The 25025-nt window shown below is 38.5% G+C and overlaps 1 protein-coding gene across 10 annotated transcripts in view; it reads right to left on the bottom strand.

Annotated features, from left to right (window-relative positions):
* UNC79 (unc-79 homolog, NALCN channel complex subunit) overlaps positions 1-23705 on the bottom strand; it is a 103124-nt gene extending 79419 nt beyond the window's left edge. For 6 of the 10 annotated variants that reach the window (XR_014693295.1, XM_084519949.1, XM_084519952.1 and 3 more), the window contains exons 1-10: positions 23572-23705; positions 19477-19597; positions 13319-13623; positions 9776-9946; positions 7220-7312; positions 6054-6109; positions 5295-5424; positions 3619-3683; positions 1713-1801; positions 492-532 (exon numbers count right to left, since the gene is read on the bottom strand). Coding sequence is in view for 9 of the 10 variants with exons in the window: in XM_084519949.1 (XP_084376075.1) it covers positions 492-532; positions 1713-1801; positions 3619-3683; positions 5295-5424; positions 6054-6109; positions 7220-7312; positions 9776-9946; positions 13319-13623; positions 19477-19597; positions 23572-23593 (1093 nt within the window). In the remaining variant the exon portion in view is untranslated. Of the gene's footprint in view, positions 1-491; positions 533-1712; positions 1802-3618; positions 3684-5294; positions 5425-6053; positions 6110-7219; positions 7313-9775; positions 9947-13318; positions 13624-19476; positions 19598-23032; positions 23401-23571 lie in introns of those variants that run through there. The other 4 variants (XM_084519955.1, XM_084519956.1, XM_084519950.1 and 1 more) reach the window with 4 other exon arrangements.
* Between the last annotated feature and the right edge of the window lie 1320 nt (positions 23706-25025).

The raw sequence follows: 25025 nt of genomic DNA, 5'->3' as shown, positions 1-25025 counted from the left end.
TTGTCTGCACTCTGGTAGATAATACCAAACACTTTCACTGGTCAATGGACCATGAGTGGATCAATGAAAAATATTTTATATCCTTTTCTGGTATTCTCTAAAACTTTCTGTTCATGCAGTCAATTTTCTGAAGCCTTAAAAGCTCTAGAATCAAAGCCAGGTTACCAAAAGAACCAGACCATTTTTGGACACAGATACTTTTAAAAAATTTGGCCCCACTTATGGACACTTCAAGAATTGAAAATCTATTCAATTGTCTTCGTTTACTCACACATGACGAGTTGCATACTATTTCAAGTAGAGGACTAGTTAATTCTCTATAGTACTTTAAAGACATAAAGCAGCATTAAATACAAGCTACTTCAAAATTCTACAATATTCCTTTAAAATAGAATGCAGCATTTCAAGTAATACAGTATGCAGAAAAAATCAGTGAGGATAGGGTTGTACAATTATGTTTAGTTTGCACCTACCCTTGAAATACCTCTTACCTTGTGGTAGAAGAACATCAATCAACCATTCACTGTGATCCCTATAAAAATTATATATCTAATTAGCTTTTCATTTCTTTTTCATTCATTTATTTTTGCACATAGGAAAGTTACCTAAATTAATGTGGTAGGATGACTTTATTCTGAAGAAGCATTTTTACATGGTTTCATAAATTGCAAGCTGTTTTACATTACTTCTCTCTGTTGTGCCTGACTTATTGAAAATTACCACTCTGAGACTGATATTTCATGCTCAAAGCTTTTAAAAATTACTTTTAAGTCACTAATTTATTGAATGAAAATAGTGTGCACCCTGAAAGTTTGAGGACTAAGAAATGATAGTGAAGAGTGAAAGACAAACATGGAAAAAAATTGTACTTGTACCATTTACTGTAAGTCTCCGCAGAAGCTACACTTCTACTAAATTCAATTACTTAACCTGCAGCTTTAAATCAGTAACTTAAAAAACTAAAATGATTTCCACAATACTGCTCCTTCCTGCAGCTGGTATGATGCAAAGGTGTCTGTTAAACTGAGGCCGAACAACAAAAACAATAATGTACATATAGATTCTGAACTAACTGTAACCTTGCCCATTGGAACTAATGATTGGAAGTCACCTTAAGTATTAGTAGATCTTGTAAAAAAAAAAAAACGTGTATAAAATTTCCAATTAAAAAAAAGTAAGTGAGGTTAATTAATTTCAGGATATAGTCCTTTCATGAACTGGACAGGCTTGGACCAGTTTTAATTCTTTATTCTGCTGCTTCACAGTATGTGATAGAGAATAATCTGAAGCACATACTACAGAAGAGCAACAAAGTCTCTGTGATCTTTCATTGTAACATACTTTTAATGACAACTAAAAGATGTGGAGAAAGAAAATAATTAATAACCAAAAGCTTGCACATTAACAAGATTCCCCTATCACAGTTAATTCATCTCACACTATCTATTCATTCAGAGATCTTAACTTTAAGGCTCATTACTGTCCAAGCTAGAAGTGCTAATCATGTGGGGTAAGTTTCTGTAATCCTTATTCATACTGAGTTTCACTATGCTCAATTTATTTCACGTGGGGTTAACTATACAAATCATATGCTAATCATACAAAAAAAAAAAAAAAAAAAGCCAAACACTCTTCTGTAACAGACTGTTCTGAACTGCAACGTTTAACTGACAATACCTGATCATTTTCTGTCTCTTAGTATATATACCTACCCTGCAATTCTCTGGCTGCATTCCTCACAAAGATAAAGGGGAGGTGGTTTATCACCCAAAGCCACAGACAAGGATGGATCAATGCACATCTGAAACACAGAGAAGGAAAAGGATTAACACATCTGCCCATGGGATTTCACTGAGGAAGTGTTTGATGCATTAATGCTAGTACAAAATATGTAATTAACATTTTGGTAACTGTTTAGAGCATTTAGTATTCAGAAAGATGATACCAAGCATATGGCAATAGAGAATCTCAAGTCATTTCTAACAAAGAAAAGGATGTAACTGAAAATGAGAGCCTATGGGAAAAGAACAAGGCATGTTCCAATATCAATATTGGATATTCACATTCTCAAGGACAAGTATCTTTTGTGTTATACATTCATATGTATTAACATTACATAGTCACAACACACTTTTTATTCTTTCCAAGACTCAGTCACTGAGAAGACCCATTGCTCATGGCAAGGCAAGGTAAAAGTCCAGATTTCTCTCTCTGAATATATGCCTCTTCCAGCAAAATCTAATTTTCAGTCATCATAGCTGTTAACTACCCAGCACAATTCCAGTGACAGAATAAAGACTATGGACCAGTAGCTACCCTGGCAGCATAGGCTGCCAAACTTAAAACTTATGTCCAAACTTAAAAAGAATGTACCTCGTCTTGCATTAGCTTTTATCCTTCTACATGTCAGTCAATTACAGGCCAATATGCTTAAACATGCATTTGTTTAAGCACTTTGTACTACTTAAGGAAAAGTTGAAAAGTAGCATGCATACACAGTATCTTAACCATTTAAAATGTTTCTTACTCCACCAAAGTGCTTTATAAAGACAAATGCCTTTTTGAATGTTTCTCATCTTTGTAAATCAAATTTACGTTTGTCTATCCAATAGACAACAGGCTGCATTCTTCCACGTGGTGACAGATCATGACTGCTTCAGTCACACAACAGAAGCATGACTGCTTCTGGTTTGCTCTGCTCAGTGATTAGTCTCATTGTAGTGATCATTACAACATGAAGCAACACCTTCCAGCTTTTCTTCCTATGGAAAGGGATCACAGAGAATAATTGAAGTGGGCATCAAAGTGGTCCGTTGCAGGGCTTGTGGGATGCATCACCATTAGGACAATCAGTATAGCAACCTCTGGAAAAGGCTAACTGAAGAACTTTTTGACTAATATAATTATGTTACTATATGAACTGATGCTGGGAAAATTGGTTGTATCTACATACTTAAGTATATCCAAATCTAATTAACTAATTAGTATGCCAAAATGTAGAATGCACTGGACTTGGGATTCTATTCTTGTCACTACAACTGAATAGCTCTATGATCCTGGGCAAACCATTTTGCTTGTTATCTTGTGTATTAGCAGGAAAGCTATCATTTACCCCCTCTTAAACATTGGCTGTAAAAGAGGCAAGTAAAGCCTTGTAGCCATTTGCTTTCAGACACATTCCAAGCAAAGGAATAAGTGTAGATGCATTGTATAGCCTCATTCTGATAACAAGGTGAACATATACCTATGTAACTGATGTAATATTTCATGTATATAAAAAGATTTGCGTATATATTTTACACACATACATGTGTTCAGGAAAACATTTAAATGGATTAGCCAGAAGCCAGCTTAGAATTTTTATGAAGTGCTCTGTAACCACTCATGTTTAGTATCACGACTTGACACACAGTTGTTGAAGGAAATACTCTATCTTGCTTTAGGCATCCAAAGAATATATTCAGATAGTTCTGGCACCTTCAGTGTTGAAAGGCTTTGCTGTACCCTTAGCTACTGCCCTTAAGTCATCTGCACATCACTAGGTCATACAGCTGGGGCAAAGTGCAATCTCCCCTGCCTCCAGATACTCAAATTTGACCTCGTAATAAACAGCAGTACCTTCACAGCCGGTTTGTTAATCGCATTGTGGCATTCAATGTGCTGGCAATGAATAGGATTCCAGGCTGCAAAACCAAAATACAGCAGATTAATCAACAGAGAAAAGGTATTTGTATTCTTTGTGTCTAGTGGTATCAATACAGAACAAGATCCTCTTGTATAAGTACTACATAAATACAAGAAAATACCTAGCCATTCCTCAGGAAGCCTAATAACTACAATAAACAACCTAAAAAGAAAAGAAAAAAGAAAGACATAGACATAACCTTTGTAGGCCCTTCCTCATCTCACTATGTTTTGAATTAATTAATTATTGTTCCCCTCCCAGAGCAGAATAGTAGGAGTAACTCAATACATTGAATAACATTCACAGGCTAAATGAAAACAATTATAATAAAGGAAGAACAGTTTAGCCACAGGAGACTTATTTTTGCAATGACAAGAAGTAAACAACAAAGGTGTGTTTCAGCAGCATCAATTGGATGCCTTATGAAATACCCTGAAGTGAAAAAATGCCATGCAATTGCAGAAAACGTACAACTCTTCCTGGGATACATTAACAGAAAACTTATATAGAAAAAGATGATTCCAGTCTACCCAGTGCTATGTAGGGGTCAGATGGTATAGTTTAGCTTACAGACCTGGTTCCATGAAACAAGAGATAAAAAGCAGTAAAAGAAATATGATTTAAAAAAATGTCAAGAAAATCTATCAACCTTTCAAGAGAAGGCTTTACGTACAAACTTCTATCAGGAACTTCCTAGATGTACTTGAGTTAGTCTAGTGGGTCTTCTAAGGTCTCTTTCAATCCTTCATTTTCATTATTTAAAATACTGTATTCTGTAAATTTTAAAAATGAACATATGCTACACAACAGACTGTTTGAAACTGACAGGTTGAGACATTCAATTGGGAAAAGTAAGTTCTGAATTGCTGCTGGAGAGTCACAACCACTGAAGCATAACCCCATCAGCACCTTTAGAGAGTCTGGTAGACAAAGGACTTTGTACTGTCTGCCTTCTCAGCTCCAGCTACACTGCTGAGTTTGTCTAACATTTTCTCTCACTATATTCAGCCTTGAGAACTTATCCATTATACTGGCTTCACCTGACATCACCTGATTTTTTTTTTTATTTTTTTTTGACAATAACAGCCAGATAAAGAGCCTTAGCAACAGCAGCAGAGATAGAAGCTGGCACAACAAAAGCAATCAAAGCCATAATTGAAAGGAGCATAAGTCAGAACCCTTTTGAGGCAAAGAAAGCAGTTTCACAGACCATTTGGAATGTTGTATTTATTTCTTCTGTTCTGCTTTAGTTAGCATTTGGAGTAACACAACATACTTATTAGCCACAATCACATTTTTTATTTTTCATAGCATCTTTTGAAAACACAGACAAATAGATATTGTATTGATATACTTACAGAATTACCAATTTACAGAACAAAAGTTTTCAAAATACATTTTAAAACTGCAAGCATGTAATTATAGATTCATAGAATCATAGAATATCCTGAGTTAGAAGGGACCCTTAAGGATCATCAAGTCCAACTCTTGACACCACACAGGTCTACCCAAAAGTTCAGACCATGTGACTAAGTGCACAGTCCAATCTCTTCTTATCACACCATTTACTTTATGTTCATTTTGGTTTATACAAAAAAGCTGCACTGACCTGTGTACTGCAGTCCTCTGTACTCACTGATTGCCCCAGGGGGTTTTAAATTGGGCCAATAGTGAAATAACATTTGTACTGCTGGAGGTTTAACTTGAGATGGTCCATAGGCTATGACATATAGCAAATCCTAAGGAGAGACATGTACAATATGTTTATTTTGCAAGGTAAAAAACACCCTTCAGTATGTATTATTTTCTTTCAGAAAGATACCTGAACAAATAAAATAGTCATTTCATGCCCTACAAATTTTCTTTTGTAACCTCTTACAAGTAGACTAGATTACAAACTTCAACAATATGTTTACAACTGGCCTCTGAGTTGGAATGAAACATCCAAAAGCTATGACCCCCCACACACTAACATATAGTGAATGAAGCCTCTGTCTAGCCATGGGGCAACAATCTGTGCTATTGCTAAATAACTGGTTCCTTCTCTGATTCACATACTCATAATATTCACTCAGAGTCCTTGGAAAAGTTCAGTCCCACATGAACTGAGAAGACTGGTGGTTATTAAAATTTCTGCCACTTGGAGCCATGGCTACGTAGTATGTAGGAAAAAAGGGCTTTGTTCTACAAAAGATAGAGCTGCTTCTGTAAACTAAAAATCAGAGGGACCTTCCTCTCCATAACTCAGGAAGATTGGATATAAAGATCATTTAAGAATTCTTGGCACATAATCAGTCCAATTTTCAAGTCATCTGGTTTTCATTACTATCCAGTAATTTCCACGATGTATATATGATCAGAAACTTACTTTCCATACTTCTTGTTTATATTTCATGAGGCATTCCAATAACTGGCAGTGATACACTAAGAGAGAAAAGAAAGTATAGACATAATACTGAAGTGGAAACTCAAGTTACAGAAGTGATGTAATTAACTTACGGGCTTTGCTTTGACAGTCCAAAACTCTACATTTAATTTAATTACTTCTTATTTAAAAGGGTTTGCTGAAGGATCACTGCCCAGAGAGTTATTACAAAAGACCAGAAATAAAATATTACTAGTTTGTTTCTGTCAAGAAATGCAGTAAGCTGAGAAGCCTTACAATGCTACAGCTCTTTGTAGAGCAACAGAGATCTTTTTCGGATACGTCTCATTTAGGAATATCTGCTAATTCACTTAAAATTTGTCCTTCTGGCACTGTATAAAGCTGTAAATGTGTATCTTGTCATTCATCGTAAGGCAGCAATAGAAGTCACACATGACAGCACACCATTCCTTTGCGTGCCAAGGGGTAGCATGACGTGACACGTCTCATGCACATACAGCAGTGTGGGGTTCCTCCTCACACACACCATCTACCCAGTTAAGTAAAAACATAAAATGGGAGGTAGTTGACTACTATGAAATATGACAGATACCTCAGGTTAAATTTTGTTTTGTTTTGGTTGTGTGACCCCACTGAATTAACTGGAGTTGCACTGAAGTGAGAGAATGGCATTTATGGTTAGGTACTTCTAATTACAATTAGATTAATGATAGTTCTGTTCTGAGCCTGCAGCCAGCATTACCTGCCATCTTTGAAAAATGGTATCAGTCATGAACTTGGTGGGATATGAATCATAACGTAAGACAAACTTTGAGTATAGAATTTCATAGTAAAAGTTAATAGCGATTTCCCTCCAACACTGACATTATAAATCAACACTATTTTCTGATGTCAAGCAGAAGAAGACCAGACTCTTCAATCCTGGGTCCAATCCTAATTCTTCACCACAATGAGATCTTATCTACATAATGATGACTTCAAGCATAATGCTCAGAAATACAAGTTTTGACTGAAACCATTTATTTTTTATCCTGCACTGGATTGTGAGATGGAATTTTATATCACTGAACTTTTTTGATTACATTTGTCACAGAACTTCATGACTCATAGTTTCACAGAGGATTATACCATACTGCATGTTTACATACCTGGGTTTGATGTGTACTGCATTGCAATCATTAACATTGATGATGCAGATAAATTGACATGTGCTGGAACACCTTCCCTTTTTGAGGAGCCCACTTAAAAGAAAAGGAGAAAAAAAGATTTTTTAGTGTACAAGGAAAAATAGGCAAAAAGAGCATATAACTCTGATTCCAAGTGATGAAAAAAAATTCTAAGGTACCATGTAATTAAAAAAATAAACAGAACCATTCTGTATTGGTGGGGGTGAAACCCCTACGAGAAAAATATGACTAAGAAAATGGCATTGCTTCACAGACCACACACCTGGTCTCTCAGATTAGTGAGATTTCTTCCTCAGAGCTACATCAACCCAAAAAGGTGATCTTTTGAGGCATTCTGCTTCAGAACCCACAGACTGGTCAGAGCAATTTCAGTCATATAGTCACATGCACCTACTACTTGGATCATAGGAAAGGCGAGGAGAAAGTAGAGGGTAAGGAAACAAGAAACGTAGAAAGCCTGCTGTTGAGGTATACGGATGAAGGATTGGTGCTGGCGGTAGATGGCTGTTGCGTATGGCACAGATTACTTCTCAGGGACCACATGGTATGAATTGCAGTTAGAGCTACATACCAGAAAAATCATTCCCCCTTGTTATTGTGAATTGTGCTAAGGATACACAGTAGCACTGCAGTGCAGCTAAGCTGTTGTAACGACCTCACTGAAAGGGGCTTGAGTTCTTTCTCCTTTGCTACTGCATGGTTAGTATCAACTAGTAATAGTTGAATATGGAACTTGGAATAACCCTGCACAGTGTAGGTGTTTATTTGCAGAACTGTATCATGGCAATATGGCTTTGCAGGCAACCTCCTACACAGAAATGTGGAACGTATCTTCCCCATTCGCATTCTACAGCTCTATCCCAAGCCTGTCTGCCAGCATTTTGGATAGAAGCACATAATTGTAACTAACAGTTCAGTGAGATCCTTTCATCCCTCCCATCTGGCTCTTCAGCTGCTTATACAATCTCTTGCACCCTTCCCTTTCAGTTGATTCTGAGCTGAACACAAGGAAAAGGAAAGGTTCTACACTTGCCTTGTGAAGGGACAGATCATTCCCAGTAGAGAAAGCCCAGGATGCTATTTAAGAACACACATGACTGGAAAAGGGAGACTCTCTCTTTTCTGTCTGGTATTTCTCCACATGTCCCAGCATTGCTATGGCTCTCTTAATTACACCTCAACCTTTTTTGAAAGTCATCCACACACAATAGGGCAAAGCATTTATTTATGTTAGCTATGGATCTGGCTCAATCAGATGTTTTGGAGAATAGTTTTGGAGATGTGAAGATTACCTACATCAGCTCCTCTGAGCTGGGAAAAACACATTTAGTGCAACAATGGGGAGAACACATTTAGTGCAACTTTCTGCTCTTAATCCAAAGAGGACCTTCTTGGAGAAACTTCTCCAAAGAACACTGACCAAAGAAAACCTTACGTGTAAGTTTCCACAAAATCTTAGTCTTGAAACACTGGACCACACTTCTTTCTTTGTTCTAACATTTTCCATGCTCTTCAGTGGCATCACTGGAGATCTTTGTACAAAAATTCATGTTTTTTCCATAAAGGTCTGCTATGCAGGTAAGGAGGAGACATTCTCATAGAATTACAGAATGGCTGATGTTGGAAAAGACCTCTGTAGATCATCTTGTCCAAGCCCCCTGCTCAAAGAAAGGTCAACTAGAACAGGTACTCAGGACTTCGTCCAGCTGCATTTTGAGAATCTACAACCTTTCAGGCAACCTGTTCCAGTGATCACCCTCACAATAAAACATCTGTTGGGTAAAACTGACTTTAAACTTAATGTTTTTGTCTGCAGAACATGGTTAAATCTCTCTGCTACTATTGTAAGCCCATCAAGCTTTATCAGGTACAAAGATGGGTACTCAGAACACACTTCAGGATTCATAGTCTTCAGGAATTCTGAAATTACAAAGTCCTATCACACCTTGAGGGGAAAATTAACAAAACAAAAGAAAAGAGGAAGCCACTGTCAGATTCAATTTTAATACTTAGGGACCAAAGATGTGCACTACTATCTAGTACAGAAATTAAATGGAAAAAAAGAGAGAAAGAGAAAACCAGAAATTCATCATGGTATCATTGATCATGGTATCATTACATTGATAAGAGTCATTATTGTACATCCACATTTAGTGCAAATGCAAAAATTATACATGTTGCTATTGCATGTATCACTTTAGCAGCGTTCTGCCCATCAATTCTGTACTCAAGATCCCCTTTACCAGCACTGAAAGTTTTGTTAGTCTGAAAACTGTATTTCTTTACAGTTTATCTTCACTCTTTAAGTGAAGAAAGAATTCACAGCAATACATCATAATACATACATATGAAGTATTTCCTTTTGAAAATAGTTCCATGGAATTGTTTTTGTATACATACAGTATATTGGTGTCACATAACAATTCTATGACAGATCACACTGACTCTTACAGTCTGACATTATAGCAGTGTACCACTTTTCTGAAACATAACAATACTAGAGTAAGTTCTACTTACAGATAGCCATAGGCAGAAAAGATGTGCTGAGATACTCTATAATATCCTTGTGCAGAAATGGAGGAAAGGTAGCTAATGTTGAAATCATTGTATAGGGTAAAGTACTCAAAATATCATCATTGAGAAAAGGAAGCAAGCATGTAGTAGTGTAAAAAATTGATTGCCCAAGATCTGTTGAATAAAATGAAATACATAATCATTACAATGGAAAAACAATTATGACTATGTACTTTGTACAGATCTATCATAAAAGTTACATTTAAATTCAAATTTTCCCCTCAAAGTATTTCAGAAACTTAACTCCCATAGTCACACACAAGTGACTTCACCCATCACTGAAGCCCTTCTTAAAAGAGAAGAAAACAGCTGTTCAGCAGCATTTAGAATAGTTTGGAATGAATATGAATACTATAGCCAATAAAATCAACACACCTATATAAAGCAGCCTGCATTTAAGCAAAGGTGTTATTACAATCAGAATCGATAAGTATTCCAGCATGAGAAGGCCTGCTTTTGCAAAAAGCATCCCATACTATCTCTCAACAAAATCAGATTTTGATCTTAATTACCCTTAAGAAAGCTACAAATTGCCTCCCACATAGAAACTAGAGGGAACATCACTGCATTTTGCAAACAGTATGTGATTAAACAGTGGATTTTATTTCCAGGGGAAGCCATTGAGACCAAAAATGCCCAAAGCTTAAAAAGAATAAGCCATTTATAAATAGTTTCCAGATTTTTCTGATTAATTACAATATAATGCTTTGGAAGGGATACTTAAGGTATCATGCATTAATTCAATATCCAAATAGAGCAGACAAGTTGCCATGTAAGTGGCCATTGTGGCATCTTACACATGAGGAACTGAGCTGGGACCAATAACCCTCTGAGAAAGACTACAGCACCCAATAAACCCCAGGTTTGAACCTGTATGGTGACTACAATACATCATAAGGCTTTCTGCCTGCAAAAGAGGGATTTCTTTTGTCACTGACTCCCTCTGCAACCTCAAGGTGTAACACACAGGTCTTGACCTTCATCTGTATAACTAGGATGATTTAAAGCTGCCTTTTAAAGTTCTCAAAGATCTGTAGCTGTAGATGTAAACATCATGAGTCATAATATGAAGTTAACACTTCATTCTAGTCTTGTGCAACAACTAGACCCTTAATGCCAGAGAGCATTTGCTCTTGCAATACATATTTGTCGCCAAAGCATTGACAATTTTGTATAGGCTGACAGGACCCAAGCTGAGGAGCATCTAGTGCACCAGTTGTACTTACCCAACCAATACAGACTGTTCAGATTAAAAAAAGAACGAAAGAAAAAAAAAAAAAAAAAAAAACACACACACACACATATATATTTTAGTCAAATTCTACGCTGAGGGAGAAATAAATAACAAGTTCCACAGCAAAATGTAATTCTTTGTACACGGAACCATAGGAAATAGCAGGTGACCTTCCCCTGCCCCAAGCATGAGTCAACCAATTATTTCTTGCAGACGTTTATCTATCCTGTTCTTAGAAATCTGCAAGACAAAATTTTACTCGTTCATCTGGCAATTCTTAATGCTTAACCATCTTTACTGTAAAACTGTTTTTTGAAATTTTCTTTGCTCCAATTCAAGCCCATTACTCCTTATCCTGATGCTAAACACAAATAGTTTGTTTATTTCTCTTTGCAGCAATCTTTACATGTTTGTAATCATGTCTCCCTCCAGTTTTCTTTAAGCTAAACAATGTTCTTTCAGTTTTTCCTCACTCTTCACAGATTCTAGACCTCTGATCGTTTTTGTTTCTTTTTCCTGGACTCCTCCCAAAAGGTCCATGCCTTTCTTGAGACCAGATGGACAAATCTGAAAATTGTACTCCAGCTGACGTCTTGCTAGGGCTATTAAACTAACTAAATAAAAAATGCTTTGGGTGTCTAATAAAGCATGTGTTTACATATTGTTAGGATAATATTAATACATTAGTGAGTTATGGTCAGACTCAGATCTGCTGTAACACCCAGATCTTTTCGCAGTATGACTTTCAAGCTATTACTTCCCTCATTTAATTTATTTGATTTCTCTTGCTTAAATATAATATTTTACACTTCTTCTTTGAAGAGCCTTCAAAACAGAATGCAATTTGCCAAGATTATTTTGAATCAAATCTCATATAAGAGACATGCTATTCACCATCTTGATATCCCCTGTAAATTGTCATCTTCTCTCACTGCTATCAGCCAAGTAAAAATTTAAAATATTTATTAACACTAGATGCAACACAGACTCCTGTAAAACTCCCTCTTGGTATACCTTCCAACTGACATGAGACATGAGTAATTGCTCCTGGAGTGTTTTCCTCACTAAAGTGGTGACCGTATGTCCCAGTTTGCCCATCAGGATGTCAAGTGACACAGCAACAAAAGCCTGCCTAAGGACAAGAAAACCACAGCAGGAGAACCACTGTCCTGCCATAAAACAAAATTATGTTTGTTCAGTGTTATTTTTTCTTCACAAGTCTCCATTGGTTGTTAATTACCACCATGTTATCTACTTAGAAAAAGATTGCTTTGATAATTAACTTTGATTTCTGGAAAAAGTCAACAGGTCTATAATTTGCCAAGAGTGCCTTTTTTCCAAGATCATAACATTTCTTTGTGCAGCAATCTTTGATTCAAAACATGCTGCTGCCAACTCAAAAGAAAATCAGCATTTAACAGAATTTCCTGCTAAAGAATTTAGCAGTGTATGAGATTGATGACAATACTTCCTATACTGAACTATATACACTGATATAAGTTCATCTTGATGTAATACACCCTGATATCATGGTGAAAATTAATATTTGACTTTTACCACATGAGAAAAATACTCAGCTCCTGTACCCCAGTATGAAAAGCCAGAGACTAACAAACCAGACATTTGCAGAACTTGAGAATAAAACAATATAAACACAACACAGTCACAGAAATCTAGTGCTGAACCAATTCAAAACATACGAAAATACTGCTTTTCAGCAAGTTAGACAGAGATATTGCTACCTTTCTACCCTGAAATATTTTAAAGCCATCTCTAGAGCCATTGTTTTTCTTCAATCAAATATATCTTATGTTCTATTCAGAGATGGACCTTCACCAAAACACTAAATCTGCATATTCCTTATTGGACATGTATACACTTTCAAGCAATGCATGCCTCTTTAGAGAGCCACCCCAATAGGACCAGTTTGAAGATATCCCAGCAGATCCAAATTCAAGTTCCAGATATTTTTTTTTTTTGACCTATTTGTATTATTTTAGTTACACTTCACAAAATATCACTGAAAATCAGACAACTTCAGAATTCAAAACCAAATCCACAGTTCACAATAAATAAATAAATAATCTTTTATTTTAAAAAGACAAACCAAACACTTGGATATAAACATCCCGGTAGATTTGAAATCCAGATCCAGGTCAGTTTAGGCCCATCTCTTCTACTGCATTTATGCATCATTCATGGATTCACGGCACTGAAGTTAAGCGTACTGAAGGGTTCAAGGGCCTGCTTACCATGTTGACCATGTTGTAGCAAAGGAACTAGATCCAGCAGTGTCACCAGTGTCACGTAAAGTCCTTGATAGTCCAAAGATGGGTAGTCTGATAACTGAGCATCACGACTTTGCTGGCCACGTTCAGATGGAGCATCTCGCAGGACGCTGTAAAGGAGGGAGCGAGTAACAGTAGGGTTGATGGAACTGACCTGTGGTCTTAGAGATGGGGTGAGTGGGAATGGCACAGGAAAAAGACACATGGTCATGGGCACTGTCAAATTGGAGGCATCTTGATTCTCCTTCTTCCCTGTGCGGGACAAAATGCTGTTGGGGGGACAAAGAAAAAAAAGAGACAACAAAGACACAAAGAACAGCACATTACATTGAAATGACACTATAAAACAAATAATAAAACACCAGATACATCCCACATAAGATGCAATTGCTACCAAAACCAGTGTATCTACAAATCTAGCAACCATTCATTTTCATGCTTCAAGATACAAGAATTAAAAATTGACATCTATGGAAATTTTCATTGCATCTCATGTGTTATCTGGTTCATAAGGAGCAAAAATATAAAAATGCATGTTTCAGTGCCCTACCCATGTTTCACAGTTAAGAAAAATTCTAGGTATTAAAAGTGTTCACTACAGAAAAATAGCTGTATCAAAACAGATTGCTATTTTGCACTGAGAATATTTTGAGGATTTTGAGTGTTCTCCCCCCCCCCGCCATGAAATCTTTGAGCCAACTAACTGAAAACATGTAAAATATAGGTGTGGCACTTGCAGAAACATGTTTTAGCAAAGAATAAACATGTGTGTTTGTTAAGATAGTCTTAAAAATCACATGTTTATTGCATTAAAATAATGTCTATGTATTTTATGATACTGTTTCATGACCACTCAGTCAGTATCATTTGAGATAATGAAGTTTAAACAGGCACATGGATTTAGAAATAATATAATATTTCTAAAATGTTAACTAAACTACATTTCAAAAAGTTGTAAAATAATATATAGTAGATGGTCTTTAGCATATGTTTGTGAGCTAATGATAATGGTTGTTTATGTGTTTTTAATTTTGCTCATGTTTAGGGAAGAAACATTTTACTTTACAAATACAAACACTTCTTGGGTAAATAGTTACCTTCAAAATCTAAGGGCTAAGCAAGCAAGACCAATTACGTAACTGCAGATCAGACAGTATGTTACCATACATTCCTGCTGCTACTTACGTTATTATTCAACAAAACTCACTATAAACTAAAGGAGAGATAATTTCAAAAAATAAAAAGGATTTAGTGGGAATCAAAATAGAGGCTATACGTCAACCACCTTGTTATGTTGTTTTAAGAATGTTGTAAACATGGTTGTAAGCATGTTAATTTAATTTTCTAATAAAGAAAAATTAATAACTACTTTAAGTAGATATATATTGTCACTTAAGCAGTGCTGTATTTTAGTTATCAGGCAATTATAGTGTTAGCCCATAATCTTAATATGTGCCTATAGTACAACTTTAAATATATTAAACCACACACAATGTTGTTTGTTTTTTTAAGCACATTTCGCATCTCTCAGCAATTAGGATTTCCAAAAGTGATTTCTGTTGGTTTAACTCCACTCCCAAAGTCAGCATTAAAACTGTTAAGACAAGTGAGTGGGATTAAAATTTCCACTGACTAATGAAGAGCAGAGTTATGTCAAGAGGGAGCACTTCTGGAAATCTCAGTCCCCTTTACCAGTACAGACATCCCTGCCATATAATCACCTTAGCAAAGATACACCTGTGTCAATGCAACGACTCACACAAGTAAGCTAAACTCATGCCAAGGTGCTTATAAGAGGAGGTGCCATTCATTTACCAAATATATAAAACACTTTCACAGGTACAGTCTTATGCCAAGTGGCTACTACAAGCCAGATCTCATATCACACTTTCAGTCAGAGATTACAGTCAAATTGTCTGTTTTAAGATATTTTTTTTGAATTGTTATTACACCTTATGTATTTGGCAATTATTTTGGTTTCTGTTACCCAATGTCCAGTACAAGAAGAGTGATGAATGTTATTACAGTGTTTATGAAATTGTATCACGAAATTACCCAAGATCTAATATGATTTTAAAAAACAAATGACCAGAGTGCTGATTCCTCTTTTTCATATTAACTTTTAATTTGCTTGACTTTTAATTTGCCATACTCTGCAGCTCTTGCTTATAGATGTGAAGATACTAAATCATATTCCATCTCTGTCTTCTAACAGATTTTACCAATTATCCATCCTTTTACTTGCCAACACATCACTTCAAATACCCTTACTTCCAGAAAGAACATTATTGTATTATTTAATCCTTGCTTTGAAAAGTGTAAGGCAGTGATGCAAAGCCTGCACTATAGGCTTCCCTTCTATTCTGACATGGAGCTATTGCCCGTCTGATTAGAAACCAAGGCACATATTCTTATATGTTGACAGTGGCGTCCTTCTGTTCACTTCAGGAACAGAAGTGAGACCAAATTCCAGCTCCAATCATGCCAAATATAGGGATAAAATAATATTAAACTTTCAGACAATATGTTATAATGGCAATAAATCAGAGTCAAAGCTGAAAATCTAGGAAGTCCCCCTAAGACCATGATCCAATATTTATAGCTTGTTCCTGTTTCTGCTCAAAGCACGTGCTGAGAACCTGATCATGACTCTATACTGAACTTGCCTCATGACATGCATGAAAGCCATCAGGGCTTGTTTCAAGATTTGTACACCTTTCCTATCTATCTATCTCAAAATTACCATCTTCCAGGAAAGATTTCCTAAAATGTCCACAGGAGAATTGCATCTCACCAAGGCAGCAAAACAAGCTTGATCATTAATTAGGTAGTGGCATTTATAACTATCCCTTATGTAAAACATTTTACTTAGAAGTACATGTGGAGACCTTTCTCCAAGAAAATGTGAAAGAATGAGCTGTTCTGCAATATGTTTAAGTCTTAGATCACTCCTCAGATGAGGGGGAAAAAAAAACACTGAAAATGAGCAGGGCATGAAACAAATTCATGCTGTAATGTAAAGGAATGTTTTCGCTCAAAGAGAAAATTAAGAACTAAATGAATCAATGTGCTATGCATCGTGTATGGTGATTTTATGTAATGTTTGTTCATAGAAATAAGGAATTGATTTTTTTTCAGTCATTTCACATCTGATCCCCCCACCCCAAGCATGTGATATATTGAGGCTACATACAGAGCAAAGGAACAAATTAATCCCTTGCATGATCCAACTATAGCTAGCAGAATGACACCAGATATGAATGTGATCCAAAACAGTGGGCATACCCTACTGAAAAGAACACATTCAACATTCCCATTACATGGAAAGTTAAAAAGTATCATAAGTAGTAAATGCTACACCTGTAAAACCCAATCATCATATGGAATTTCTGTGACTATACGTTACTCCTTTGAGGAGTATACATTACTCCTTTAACTACACGTGTTCATCAAGAAACACTTATCCTAAAAATTCAGCTGCAATAAGAGTACGCATCAAACTGGAAAATATTTTTTAAGTTATTTTGAAATAGAAGATGATCCCAAGCAACCTATTCTGAAGGCCAGACCCAAATCTCTCAAAATCAATGGGTGTTTTTGCTGTTGTTTGATCAGTATTCTTTGATCAGTCCAAAATCATTTCACATGTTCTGTCTTAAACTGGAAAGGTTATTCTCCATCACGTACTTCTATCACTGATGTTAAAACTTACGCAATGGAGTCTCAGTGTAGGAGGCAGAAAGAAGACTCAGCATGCAGAATGTTCAAAGAAATGTTTGATCAGACTCTTCAGAAAGACAAGTTCTTAACCAGTCTGTTTAGTTTTAGGGTAAATCTTACAGAGATCTGCATACAGTGGGTGGGAGTTTCCTTCTTTCCATCTGCCACACTAAATACAGGGTATGTTTTGTTTTGCTTTTTTATCCAGCTTCTTTCTTAGTATCAGCAAGCGTATAAACTTGTATTGGTTCAACCATAGCATTAAGGCTTTGCCCACAGTTCAAATTCCCCAGTCACCAGGATCTGACCTGGCTGAGGTATCAGAATGCAGGCCACTTAATAAATTTAGATCGAAGTCCTGGCTGCAACTTCTGGAATCCTTCTAGTGCTGATGCTGATCAGATCCAAGATCGGAAAGGACAAAGCCATTTGTGAACCGTGTAAATCTATGTACAACATATGAACAGCATTTCTGCCCCATGAGGTTCAGCATCATCTATGAAGGATTTTGGTTCAGTCCCATTCCAAGCACAAATTAAAGAAGAGGAGCCAAGCAGTTGTACAACTGCTACCCTGATTCTGATCTGCTCTCATAGCTGGTAATTATCAAGCTTCTTCAACAAGCCCAGAAACATCACTGTCAATGGAGTGTGAAGAATTTGTCACACAGGACATGTCAGCTGTACTGTTTCGGAAGATTAAGGCAGCAGGGTGGTATGGAGATACTTCTTAAGTTTCTAAATCTACCCTGTCTCAATTGACTTCTGCCCAGAAAGAAATGGATCTCATCGTAGCTAACACTTGGTAGTTACAGTGAGAAGAGAAGAGAGAAAATGTCCAGAATTAAGCTGTTAAACCAAGAAAGTCAGACTTGCAGGTTCACAACATTTAAGCAGAGGCTGTTTTAAGTAAGAGCCTTCCTTAAATGCGATTGAAATGTGTTTGTTGTACAAAATAATCCATTAAAACACCCTGATTTGGGAACAAAACCCTATCTCAGAGTTCTTTTCAAGGACTCTTTGAACGCTTTTTCACCACTGTTACAGTGTAATGAGACAAAAATTCATTTTTTTTAATCTTTAAAAAAAAAAAAAAAAAAAAAAAAGCCCTTGTGGTTGTCACAGTTTTATTCAACACTCTCAATGACAAGGCAAACAAATTTAAGTGGTTAAACAATTCCACTCTTGAAATTTTCAGAAGTTAATATAAGTGCTGGGTTTCTTTGTTTGTCTGGTTCTAGGTTTTGTTGTTTCTGTTGTTGTTTTGTGTTTTTAAGATTGCAGTACTATAGCTATTCCACTGACAATGAGTGTTTTTGTCTGTGTCTTCTCATAAACAGGGTCACGAATCTTATTGCATTACATTGGCATTAAATGAATGTTAGAACAAACTACTGAAATTCTTTCAAGTTTAAACTTGCTTCTCCACTTGTATGCATCATAGGAGTATGTGTACAAATATATAGTAAATTGTATTTTATTAATGTTTCCTTATCAAATAAGGCAAATGCTGTTTTTCCAAACTAGCTTCTGACAACCTTCCTAGGTATAAATTAGGAAGCTATACAGAGAAATGCAGCCTTAACTGTATTTTTCTGGATATAAGAACTAATACCAATCAAAACCTGACAGACAAAAATTATATCTTCACTGTCAAAAGCCACTTTAAAACCAATTTGAAAATTAAATTTTAAAACAACCAGGTAGGCACTATGGAAAAAAGCAGCATATATATTCCTAATTGAGCCTTACATTTTTTCACATCTTTTTAGAAAGACAAGAGGCAGTATTTCCTATTCAAAATGTATTCTCTAATCATATGGTATTTAGCACTATATATCATCACTAAATACTAGACTAGATCAAACCCCTTGGTCAGAACAATCCTGATCTGTTTTTCCATCCATATCCAGATTTGTATACAAATTTCATGTCTGTTCATATTGTTATAAGGGACTGAACCAGAACCCAAACCTGGAAACCAGCTGAACAATGGCACAGTCAGAACCTAGTCCTGCTTTTCTGGCTCATTACTCTACAATCCCAAAGCACCAGGACTGTCAAGGAGGTCATAAGTATATACTTTTACAAATCTACAGGTCACTAACTCCTTTCCTTACAGGTTCAGCATATTTGTACATTCACTTAAGTCTTAGGAGGGCCAAGCAAATGTGTAATCAACCAAGTTTATTTTAGAATCAGCCACTCAATAAGCAGCTCAACTGGGCAAATTGGGCAACAGCCACTGAAGAGATGAATTTATACCATTCGTTTCTTCAATTATGCTCTGACTTTCTGGTTGAACATTGACCCATTAAATACTGCAATCAATTCAAAGTAAATGAATACCCCCTACACTTCTTTAGCATTTTTTTTTCTTCAACAGCATTAGTTAAAACTTACCTCAATAGTGTCTGAGAAAAGTATTTCAAAGTATTTGCAATGTCAGTTCCAGAGGGCACAGGGTAAATGTTGTGGAGAACCCGGTTGTGGTATTCCTGAAGGTAACGGATTTTGGAAGCAACTACATAGAAGACAAAAAACAAACACAGAAACTTGCATTTAGCTTTCTGCACATGTTAAGGGGATCATGTCTGTTCCTACCATTCTTGATTTTTCTTTTTAGATTTTAGATTTAAGAATTAAACTGTAAAAAACTTTCTACTCTTTTTAACTGAATATACTGAACATCCCAGTGCACAGGTGCTAAGGGAAAGGCAAGGAAGGCAGCGAATGTCTGCATCTGTTTTAGACTGTCTTTGTGCTAGCAAATGAAAAAATAAAAATAAAAACTGCACATCTTTGTGTCTCCAAAGATCTCAAGATTCATTATAAAAAAAGTGACTCACTGGATCACAGGAGGTTCATGTATTTCTGTAGCCAAAGCAGAGATAAAAGCTAAGACAGCGAGAGCTTATATAATTTACTTCATGCCATAAATTTACTTTATGCAATGAATAGTGGGTATGAAAAGATCTGTGCTGTTTATTTAAGTGTCTTAGGAAGTCTGATCAAGTAGGTGAGGGGATTTCAAAGAGCTGGAGAAGCTCTACAACTTTTCTGAGACTACTTGTTTTAGAAATAGCATTCTCAATTTCCAACAAAGATCCCTGTTTAGTATTGGAAGAATGATTACTCACCATAGTTGTGATGCCTGACATTGCCTACTTGGCACAAGCCAGTCTCATGCTGAGATAATCGAGCACACTCAGAACTCTTTTCTGCTCTACTTAAGACTAACCAACTGCACTGGGAAACCCAGTCTTCCAGCACTCGATTGCCCTAACCTGATCAGCCTTTCTCCCCTGTTTCCAGCTGTACTGACCATACCCTTGCAAATTCTGCAGGAAGTGAAGCTTCTACAGACAAACATCTCCTTCACACTACTTCCCTGCTTCATCACAGGGAGAAAGCCCATTACAGGACTCAATAGGGCTGAGGCCTAATAGAAAATAGCAAGTAAACTAGGGAGACTACCATACATAATACGTATGCAAAAGTAATAAGATTGCTTATGAATCCTTAGTTTATTTCTCCCCACTTTTAAGCATTTTACCTTAAAAACTTATTATTTTAAGGTGTCATCAATTGATTTTAATTATACTTCACTTCTCTTTGCTTCCCAGAAAACCAGAAGACGAAGTTTTGTCCTGTGGGCACATGCTGTCTCAGAGTAGCTATGAGTAAGATCAGAACCCCCCAAATGACCACACAGGCCTGGGGCACACGAACAATGCTTTGCAGTATGTTACCCACGTCTCTGGAAGACCAGTCAGAACTAGCTTCCTGTAAGACTCCAGAACTACTGGGATAATAACATCTGAACATCAGGGGTTTCACTCCAGATTACAGGTGAAGTTTATTTCAGTCTGCTTTTTCTCATCTCATGCTTCATTCTTTCTGCCCACTATCTCAGTTCTGATCCCCACAGTGCAGGTCAGTTTTGTGTTTATTTTTTCCAAAGGTAACTGTATATCTTTTACTATGGTGAAGGTATCTGTAATCTAGTCTAGGTTTGTTTTTAATAATTATTTCATAAATGTATTTTGTGAGATTATCTTTGCTTGCTAGGGAAAAAGACCACGAAACCAGGCATATTTGCAAGGAAACAGATCATGTATCTTAAAACCCAACACAGAAAAATTCACAGTAAGATGCACAGTTTACTGTGGCTGCCATGGTCTGCTGCCAGAAATGTGTAAATGAATTGGATTAGCTAAATGCTAAAGATGACGTCAGAATTCCGGTCAATATGTATTTCAAAAAACTGTCCACCTCCCTAGGGCCACTTTCTTTCAATAAAGTGTATAGGAAATCTAGAATTATCTTTTTCGCATAAAGAATTAAATCTGTTTTTTTCTATTACTCAGCACTGTCACACAATTATGTAAGCTAAAATAACAAAGCAGAAAGACTTAGTTATTAGTTAGAAAGTCTAAATATTAACATTAGCTTTAGGCTCAAGGCTTTGGCCTCATCTCCCAGAGCTGCCCAGAACTCTGTCCATTTCAGCACAGCGTGCCAGAACACTAAGACACTTCTGAAAGGAGGCCCCAGAGCAAAACTCGGGAAGCCCCGAAGATACAGAAGTATGTCAACGGCCTGATTTTCTAAGTTTCTGAGCACCCAGAGATACACTTTAAAATGCAGAATCATTCTGTGGAAATACTTCCTTTGCCACTGTTATAGGATCATCATATAAAGAGGAAAAAAAATAAATAAAAAATAAATAAAAAGAAAAAGGAGAAAAAAAAAAAAAGATTATTCTATGATGTTTTGCTAGGTATCGCTCTAGTATCTACACAGACCTAACTGAACTTCCTAGCCCCCATGCAAGCATTTACCAAAATCAAGAGTGAAACCATTATGAGTCTGTAAAAATGGTTCTGATTGCTCTCTGTCCTGGAGAAGAACACAGTGGGCATCAGGCCTTCCCAGGACATTACTTACCACAATTAAATGCTAGTTACTGTCATTTAAGGTGAAAAGAACATTTCTCTTTTGATACAAAGAACACCTCAGGCATGCTGTGGAGGTGAGTCAAATGATGAAAGCCACTGTCAATATTTCTTAGTATGAAATTCAAAATGTGTGTGGTCACAAAGAAGGGAAGCTTCTCAAGATGATTTCCCACATTGCCACCATTTTACCTGCTTTTCATACAACCTGCCAAAGTGCCGTGGGGTGGCCATGGATTCACGTTTAGACCAGTGCCTTTTTGCTCTTCTGAATTGACTGGTCTGTTTCCTCATTCGCAGTGTTTTGTTCTTGGTAAATTCAGATACATTGTAACTTGTGGCTCCTTTTTGAGACATTCCGGTTCTCATCTGTCAGTCAATCAGGGCAGAAGCAACAGCAGCAACAGTTGGAGTTTGAAGGTTTGCCTGACAGTGATGCACGTACACCAACATAATCCTTGTTGGAGACCATTTGTCAAAAATTGCAGGTGAGTGAATCTTAACATTATATAGAGAGAAAGACATCTGGTAATGCCATAATAACTAGTCAGGAGAGCAACCTTGGTAAACAAAATACAGAAGTTATAATGCACAGGGTATTTCCACTAACTGAATACTCTACCTAGAGGCACCATGAAAAAGCATTAGGAAGAAGAAAGATCTGCAATCTGGATCCCAAAGAAATCTTAAAACAAAGAGCAACACTGATGTGGCAGAGCCAAGACGCAGTCTCCAGAACAGTACAAGGGGATCAAAAGGAAAGACAGGGAAAAATATGAGAGAGAAGCTCAAATAGAGCAGACCACAGACATCAGGAATGGAGGAACGGAAGGCAAAACAGAAAAGAAGAAAAACGGCAGAGACAGTGGTAGGACAAGGGGCAGCAGAAATCCCCCCACAGGGCAATGTGAAAGAGGCATAATTAGAAGGAAAGGACACAAGTTCAGAACTCAGGTGGGAGGAAGGCAGCGCAGAGCGGTGCAGATCTGAGCGCTGCACACCTCAGGGCTGCTGCACGGCCGGAACATTGCCCGTCCTTTAATTGCGAGGCCAGCCACACATCCCTACAGCAACAAACCAGCACCCACGTAACACTTGAACAGCACCACCATCCATCACGGTAAACAAGCGGCAAGCCCTAAAGGACAAAACACAAGCATCCTCCTCCTTAGAGCAGCTCAGCACCGGCTTGCAGGAGCGCCGGGACGCCTCCCGGTGACCCGAGGAGCCGGCGGCAGGACGGAGGGCACCGAGCCCGGCTCCCGGCGGCGCGGCCACCGGCAGCCCCGCACCGGTTGCCACCAGGACCGGCGGCGGCGGGGGGGGCAGAGGCCCGGCGAAACGACCGCGCCTCGCCAACATGGTGGCTAGGAAAGAGCCAGAAAAGCGGCAGCCCCCTAATTATAAAAAAAAAAAAAAAAAAAAAAACACCTCTCCCCCTGGCTGCTGCCGGGATGCCCACCACGGCTGGGGGAGGCCGGGCAGCGCCCCCCGCTCCCCCCCAACTGCCCGGCCCCCGGACTCCGGCCCCGCCACTCACACTGCTCCGCCTTGGTGGACATGCTGCCGCCGGGGGGGCCCCGCTCGGCCCCCCGCACCTCCCTGCCCCCGGTTGCAGCTCCCCGGCTCCGAGCCGGGCTGGGGCTGGAGCCGCTGCCGCAGGGCTGCGGGGCGGGGAGCGGCGGCGGGCGGAGCCGGGGCGGGAGCGGGGCCTTAAAGGAGGCGAGGGATGCAGCCGCCTCCCGCCGCCCTGAGGCACCTGAAGCGGGGAACGCTGTCCCAAAGGGGCTGGGGGGTGCTGAGGAGCCCCCCCGGGAAGCGGCAGGGTGTCCCCGCAGGGCTCTGAGGGCGCTGCAGAGCCCTGAGGTGGCCGCGGGTGGCGGCGACATGGCAGGGATTTGTTCGTGAGGCTGTGCATGGTGCTCAATAAATACGGCTTTAATCGGGGATGTTGTTTCCTTGGCTGGTTCCCCTCCCCTCGGGCTGTCACGGCGCAACTCGGGATGTGCGCCCGGCTTGTTTTCCTCATTTGTTTCCATAGCGCGCCCGGCGTCTTGGGGACAGTGGTGCGCCTGGCTTCCCTTCGCCAAGGAGCTGGGGGCTGAGCCCGGGCCTGAGGGTGACACCTCTGGCACCGCTCCCATGCGGTGGGTGCTGCCCCGGGCTCCGTCAGCACCGCATGAAGGTGAGGTGCGAACACCAGTCGGGGTGGGACCAGTCATGGTGGGAGCAGCAGGCTTGCCACAAAGCCATCCAGTCCTGTGAGCGAGCCAACAACCCGGATCGCCAGGAACTAATCGTGCCACAGAGGTGGCAGGATCTCCTTCCTTCCCAAAGTGGAACTAGTGGTATAGCAATAGGGACGAGAAAGGATAGGAAATGTTCTGAAATGGGCCCCTTAAAAAGCATAAAATTTACTGGGTACACAAACCTATGGACATGTGTTCATCTATCTTTGGTTTAAACTGTCAGTAGTATACAAATGAAGAACCCTGCGATCCATGGCAGTATCCAGCAGTGTAGCTCAGAAGGTTGCTCAGCCCATTTGAGATCTGAATCCCCTTCCAAAAGTGCCTGGTTTTATCATCAATTGCAGAAGGCATTGGTGATTTACAGGATCCATCTTTAAACTTACAGGTGCCTTAAGGTGGGTGGGTGGCATCTGGACCTTGACAAGTAGCACATATGAGTAGCTGTTCTTTACTGTTGGGTAGAAACATGTCTGTATATGCAATCATTTATTAGGGTATATCTACTTATGAGGTATTAGAGGGGGGCTATAATACCCCCCTCCTATCCTATATGAATGCTAGAATATTTATACATGGACATAGAATCACAGAATCACAGAATTTTCTGGGTTGGAAGAGACCTCAAGATCATCGAGTCCAACCTCTGACCTAACGCTAACAGTCCCCACTAAACCATTTCCCTAAGCTCTACATCTAAACGTCTTTTGAAGACTTCCAGGGATGGTGACTCCACCACTTCCCT

The sequence above is a fragment of the Aythya ferina genome (assembly GCF_964211825.1).
Source record: "Aythya ferina genome assembly, chromosome: 5".
Lineage (NCBI taxonomy): Eukaryota > Metazoa > Chordata > Aves > Anseriformes > Anatidae > Aythya > Aythya ferina.
The sequence above is the reverse complement of the archived record's forward strand: the minus strand, read 5'-3'. Positions and strand labels throughout refer to the sequence as shown.